Source organism: Cebus imitator, unplaced genomic scaffold (genome assembly GCF_001604975.1).
Source record: "Cebus imitator isolate Cc_AM_T3 unplaced genomic scaffold, Cebus_imitator-1.0 Scaffold14, whole genome shotgun sequence".
Classification (NCBI taxonomy): domain Eukaryota; kingdom Metazoa; phylum Chordata; class Mammalia; order Primates; family Cebidae; genus Cebus; species Cebus imitator.
This window is the reverse complement of record NW_016107329.1, coordinates 1,429,159-1,436,422: the sequence shown is the minus strand read 5'-3', so window position 1 is coordinate 1,436,422 and position 7,264 is coordinate 1,429,159. Positions and strand designations below refer to the sequence as shown.

The 7,264-nt window shown below is 35.9% G+C and overlaps 1 protein-coding gene across 1 annotated transcript in view; it reads right to left on the bottom strand.

The window, feature by feature from the left end:
• Positions 1–3,450: 3,450 nt before the first annotated feature.
• ERCC5 (ERCC excision repair 5, endonuclease) overlaps positions 3,451–7,264 on the bottom strand; it is a 35,168-nt gene continuing 31,354 nt past the window's right edge. The window contains exons 13-15 of the mRNA XM_017501450.1: positions 6,764–6,964; positions 5,795–5,879; positions 3,451–4,131 (exon numbers count right to left, since the gene is read on the bottom strand). Of these exons, the coding sequence (XP_017356939.1) occupies positions 3,538–4,131; positions 5,795–5,879; positions 6,764–6,964 (880 nt within the window). The 3' untranslated portion in view covers positions 3,451–3,537. The remainder of the gene's footprint in view (positions 4,132–5,794; positions 5,880–6,763; positions 6,965–7,264) is intronic.

Here is a 7,264-nt window from a genome sequence, read left to right as displayed (position 1 = left end):
CATGGTGGCAGACACCTGTAATCCCAGCTACTGAGGAGGCTGGGGCAGGAGAATCACTTGAACTCAGGAGGTGGGGGTTGCAGTGAGCCAAGATAGAACCACTGCACTCTAATCTGGAGACAGAGTGAGACTTTGACTCAAAAAAAAAAGAAGTGTTTGTGGCTGCCAAAACAGCTAGAATTGTGGGCCCAAGATCCCAGTAAAAGGGACAGAGAAGCCTGACACTTAGTGCTGACCTTTCACTCAAAATGTTTACTGCTTAAGCTGTTTAGGGCAAAAGGCTAATTTTTGAAGCATTTAGTGACAAAAGCAGATCCAAGCACAAAAGAAGAAACATCAGGGTAGTCCTGGAAAGCAACTTTCCTGGAATGAGGGAGAAAAATAGAAGTTAAAGTCTTACAGAAAAAACTGCAAACCAGCTTTGAATCCAGTTGATTCTGGCTGGCTACATTGAGGTGATCTTCCCCTCTGCTGCCTGTCAGAATACATTTTGGAATCCTCTCTGCAGGAAGACTGACAGACCAACTGTTGGGGTCACTACTTTGCAGAGGTTTGTCTTGCAGACTTTGACTTAGGGACGGATAAATAAAGTACACTGACACACAGAGATTATGCTTTGCTATTTCGGCTGAGGGACTGTGGCTGCTTACAGACTCTTTGGAGAGTGCCGTAAACAGATAGCAGCTGCTGGCTTTTACTAGCTAAAGACACTTGCATTTATTTAATAAAGTTTAATTGACAAAGGCTTGAGTTAACACTACTAGAGTGAAGAGATTAAAGCACAGGTTCTGATGCTTAAAGCAAACACTATTAGAGGATAATATCTTTAACTTCTTGAGATGGCTATCTGGCTTATAGGTTAATTTTAAGACTATATGAGTAAACAAGTTAGTTAGGTAAACTTTTTTTACTTTGGCTATTTGTTTTACTTATTAACTAAATGTAGGGGACATTTAGGCTGCTTTCAGCAGAAACATCTACTGAAACTAGGAAAAACTTTTAGGCCTTCTAAAAGGGTTTCAGACTATATAACTTTCTCTACTATTTTTCCTTTAATATTTTTGCCACCACCTTGAATGAATTCCTACAGAAGATACAGAGTGTCTACAATTTTTCATATAGACTGTTCAACATTCAGTCAAAATTTACCCAAGCATACCAAGAAACAGACAATACAATTAAACTCATAGGTGACCCAGATATTGGAGTTATTTGACATACTTTATAGTAACTGTGATTAAGATGCTCAAAAACAGATGACAAGGAGAAGTACACCAGAGAACTGGAATCTATAAAAATGAGTCAAATAGAACTGAAAAATAACAATAAATGAAATAAAATAATATATGGGTTTAAGAGCAAGTATAGATAAAGCTAAACAAAATACTAATGAGCTGGAAGATAATAAAAAAGGCACATGATGATCATCATCCTAAGTAAGTTCTAGGTACACCAACTTGATGTGAGTAATGAAAAATTTGTTCAGCTGGTATTTTAAACAGGAAACCTCTTTTATAGGTAAAATAGCACCCTGAAATTTTGAGTTAGTAGATTTTGGTTCAGGTGAGAAGTTTTACCTACTACATGGGTGAATTTGGCAAAACTGGTTAATGTCTCTAAAAGTCTTTCTCCCCTTGTAAAAGCATTATGTCTTGGTCACAGGATTGAGATAAAAAAAAGATATAATATTAACTTTTATATAAATAATTGTTATGGAACAGGTTTCTCAGGTCCTGACCTTCCATTTCCCCTTCTCTCTAGGCACATAGACTGGGTAGAAATTCCATTTCTGAGCATATATATCTAGCTGTGGCCATATGCTCAGTCCATGTAGACAAGATGGGAGAAGTGATTTTTCAAGTCACCCTTAAGACTTTCTGCTTGCCCTGGACTTTCCCCTTCTGGCAGGATGCAATGCAGATGAAGCAGTCACCCAGTATTGACCACTTAGGCAAGACAGCATCCTAAGGGTTGGCTGAACACAGGACTGAATGACCTCATGGCACACAACTGCTTCGTCAGCTCAGACTGTTAAGCAAGAGAGACATAATGTTCTAGTTTATTCGGACCATTGTATATGAGCATCTGTTTTTACAGTGGTTCATCCTTTCCCTCAGCTAATGCAGTGCAAAACAAATGTAAAGGTCTACTAAAGGCACCAAATTAAATTCTTTAGCAAGACTGTAATCCTACCTACAAAACATATATGTAGAAAACTCCCAGTAACAAGTAATTCTGAGAAATAAGAAAAACACGAAAAAGTTAATGTTCCCCTCCCCTTGCCTCCAAAAATGTTCTGCTCCAAGTTCCTCCAGAGAAAAGAAACATGAGGAAAAGATTTATTTATGCGGAAATGATCATTGACTTTAGAAGGAAGCTGCTAGAGAAGAAAGATGGATGCAGAAGACGTATTTGAAATTAGGAAGAAATAATGTGCAAAAGAAAAGCAGCTGCTGTAGTCCAAGTACTGGAGAAGTTTGGCTGACAAGTCAACACAAATGGGAGCCTAAAAAACAACACATCCAGAAGTCATTCAAAGACTGCTGGAAGTTATCTATTTGCATTTTGTTTTCATTGGTGATGATTTTCAATTTGAAGGCTGAGGGAAGAAGTCAGGAAAGATGGAAATACTAAAGATGCCAAAAAGACACAGACTTGGAAAGGCAGCAAACCCATGCTTAAAGGAACTGGCAGCACTATTCTCCAATCATTCTTAACTTTAAGCAACTGGGAGCTTGGGAATTGTTCTTGGGAAAGGTCTCTGCAGGAGCAATCTTAAAATAACCTTGGCTGTCCACTCTGAACAAACACTGTCAATAACAATCAACCCCTGCAGGCCACTCCTAAAGCTGACCCACCTACACCAGTTCAACTCTAGCTCCAAGCCTCCAAATCCATTTACACACAAGTCAGCTTCTGTCAAGTGAAGTCTTGTTTAAAAGCCAAACATAATTGTACAGAGGTTCCCATACACTTAATGCTCATAGGTAGAATGATGTGCCTCATTTAGGTTTCCTAATTATTTACTAAAACCACAGCAAACATATTCAAATATGTTCCAGCAGTGAGGTTCCCTCCTGCTATGCTTTTAAGTGGAACCTGAGGGAAAATGCAAAGCCATGGGCAGCAGGGCTAAACAGCTGTGTAAAACTGCCACTTTTGTGGAATAAGAAACATGCATATCTTTCTTCTCAGCTAGGTCTGAATGTCAGAGGGAATGCCTATTGTGAGTGAGTGCTGATCAATAGAAATCGTTTTCATTTTCTAAACGTGGCCAGAAAGGATCAGACATTGTAAGATAATGAAAACATGAAAAGACAAAGCCTGTGAATACAAGAAAATATCCAATGATACTTGAAATATTCAACTAAAAAACACTAAAGTAAAACATTAAAAAATAAATATCAAATTTAGCATTTGTATTTTTAAGAACCACACACTAAATACAAAGACTGTGCAAATACAGTTAATTTTATTATGTCTTAACAAATTCATTACAAAGGCTGTCATACCTAATTATAGAAGATACATATTTTTTTAATTAAGTTTCCTTTTTCTTCCTCTTACACGTCTCAGTTTCCCTCTTTTCTTCCCAAACACAGATGTGGCAGTCACGAGGACTATCTTCTCTTCCTCTCCATTGTCATCACTAGAGCTGCTGGTGGTCGCACCTCCATACTTCACAGGAGCTTTCTTCAGTGAGTTCTGCAAATCTGAAGCATTGATTTTTGGCTCTTTCACTGCTTTTCTCCTTTGTACATTCATTAAAGATGAACTTTCAGCATCCTCACTTGAAGATGCATCAGATGATTCTGACAGGCAGGTCTCCCCCAAAAATCCACCACATGTATTCTTTCCTTTAGAATCTGAAAGCCTCTTTCTTTTCAGGCTTGATGAGGCTTTCGATGTATTTTTTATGCCTCTCTTCTGGGTTTTTCCTTTTGCCTTATCAAGTATCTCAAATTCTTCCTCCATAGCAACAGAAACTGCTTCTATTTCACTGGCTGCTGCTTCTCTCTCTTTCCTGAGCATACATGTCACAGCTCTGTTTAGTCTCTGGCTCTTAATACGCTTAGCATCTTCTTTCTCTTGTTGTGCTAATCTAAAGAAGGAGTCAATTCGGAGCTGTGTCTAAAAAAAAATAACAAAATAATAATAATAATAAATCAGACAAGTAAGTCAAGTTTCTAAACCAAATCAACAAGCTCAACCTTGATCACTCACACTGCATTAGTATGTCAGAGAATATTAATTCATTATCTCCCAAAAGCCAGTTCTCTCCCAATGAATTACTAATAGTGATTTTCACTTTCTAAATCATACCTAAAGCAGCACTTGTACCATCTCTATCAACTAAGTCTTCAGTCCACGTCTCAAATAAGAAGTCTCTTCTTAGATACTCAAAGAGCGTTAAATATTTTTTCTGTAGCTAAACATTTCTTTTTCCTCAGGAGCAACACAATTTCATGGGGACTGTTTCTAAGTCCCACTGTATCTTTCTTTTAAAAACATTATCATCATACAATATCTTTAAGAGGCCAGTTCACAGTATATATTAGCAACTGTAAGAAATATTCCTGCTTTGTATTCAGCACATCCACTTTTAAGAAGCTACTCTTTAAAAATAGCTACATATGGGTAAAGCTACATGCCTAATGTTCATCACAGCATTATTTATAAAAACTTGAAAATTAAAGGTCCAACAAGTGAACTAATTATTCAAATGTCTTTCATAAAATGTAATCTAGTCATGTGGAATTAAGAAAACTATGCAGTACATAGAAGAATATATGCTAATAAGTTGGGGGAGGATGAGATATTTTAAGTTACATTTAGTATGGTCACAAATAAATGCAGGAAAATTTTTTAAGCTAAATGTTAACATCTGTATTAAAGAAGGTAAATAATGAGTAGTTTTATTTCCTTCATTTTCTAATTTTGAAAAAATAAGAACATTAGGTTTTATAATGAAAAGGGAGATAAACCTTTTACCCTTTATACAACAAAATTTATCTGAAATTTAAGAAGTCACCAGACACTAAGCCAAACAGCTTTCCTTTTTGGTTGGTTTAAAATATTTCCAGTAAATAGTCATCCAAATAAACAGAGAAACTCGTAGAAATGTTGTCTCAGTTTTGTTCATGTTTTTCAAAATTAACCAAGTGTAATGAAAACTGATTTAATTTAAATATATTATCTCAAAAGCTACACTCTCATTTCTGCTAAGTGGTTTATTTGTATGTATGTTTTGTGGGTTGTTTCTAGTGTGGGCGAAAGCTTGTTTTGTGTGAGTCAGAGCATACTCATAGATAAAGCAAGAAGTAGGGCTCCCGTCCCGCAAAAACCTCTCCTACTGACATACAATAATGACTGAACTTCTACCTTTCAAGATTCATTTACAGAATTTATAGATATTAATACTTATAAAAACTTAAATCAGAATTGCTTTGGACTGAACACTTCCTTTTGCTAAAAAATGAAAGTAATGCCAAAGGAGTAAAGTATTTAATCAGAAACACCTTAGTGTGAAATCAATTATTAGACTGGTTTTTTTCCAAAGAAAAAAATGAATATATGAAAAGACTCCAAAGTTCAGCCCTAAGAGTGACAATAGAAATGGAAGCCAAAGTCCAATTTTTATTTTTCTATTTTCTTCTCTTCTCTCATCTAAATTATCCCGATTTCAAAATGTATGCTATCTGCCCTAAAATAAAGGAGTTAAATGATCTTTAACAGCTGTCAACCACAGCAGAGTCTTCATCCTGAACTTAGGAGAAGAGCCCACCATGGTTACCTGCTGAGCGTTGAGTTGCTTTAATACAGGAAACAGAGATTCATCTGTCTTCGCTCTGTTCCAGCCGAAATACCGCTGACAAAATATGCAGGCAGTTAAGACTTACAAATATTTTGAAAGATATTTAAACAAGTGATAAATAAAAAGGTCCAAAGAACCCATTCTTGATTCCATTCCCCGTCTGTCCTAATATTTTCATATTTATAAAGATTAGAGTGCTAAAGGAAAGTAATAACAAAATAAATTACTCCAGCATAATCATCTGGAACTATGTTCTTTTCAATTCCCTAAAATAAAACATACTTAGCTCTCACTTTAGGACATCAAAGACTGTGACTATGAAAAAGGGTTACCTGGAATAAAAACAAGATTCAGACATCTTACATATTTCTTTGAGGAAAAAGAGTAAAACGTAGTTGGATTAATTCTAGTGCAAGTTTTGAAACATCTATCCAAACGATTAAATATACACAGAAAGGAAAACCAGTAATAAAAAGAAGAAGATTGATCATCTTTCTTTCTTTCAGAATCAATAATATTTAATAAATATTATAACAAATTTATTATATAATAATACTTAGGTAATAAATATGTGGTTGTAGCTATGAATGCTTATTCAAGTAAAGATCCTCTTTAAAACTAAGGAGAGGGGGCAGATGCAGTGGCTTGCACTACTTAGGAGGCTGAGGCAAAAGGAGCCCTTGAGCCCAGGAAGTGGCGGCTTCAGTGAGCTATGATTGCACCACTACACTCCAGGCTGGTTAACAGAGTGATACACTGTCACTTTAAAACAAACAAACAAAAACAACTAAGGAGAGGGAAAAGGGAGTGAAAAGAGAGCGGGATATTAAGAATATGGGATTAACGGGATATTAAGAAAAAAATGATCCAAGTTTCTGTTTTCTAAGTTTTAAACCAAAGACAAATTTAACTAGGTGTTTCCTTCTGTTTTCAGAAGTAAAAGGATATTCTCTAATTTTGTCGAGATCAGGTTTCCCCCAGAGAAATGATCCCTGTGAGTCATCCACCACAGGTTTGAGGTAGGCCTCAGCAACAGCTGGGTTAGGAAAGCCAGGGGTGAGTTGCAATGTCCGTAATTTTTTTTTCACTTTGGTGTCATGAGGATTAGGTCTTATCTTTGGATTTTTTTGAGCTTCATGCCACCATTCTCTATAAAGTAAAAGAAACAATTACTTACAAAACAATAAGACATTATGGTTCATGCACTATGGATAAACAACTAAACTTAGAACATGTAAACTCAAGTTCTAACTCAAATTATATGATACATAGAATATTTTATTATTTTTAGTATTAGCCACAATGTATAATAATGTCAAACATTTATGGAATGCTTCCTCTGTGCTTGGCACTGTGTTAAATATTTCACATGCCCAATAATCATACAAGCCATGTCCTGTCGTTACCCTTACCTCACAGAGAAGGAAACTGAACTCAAAAAGAAGTAAC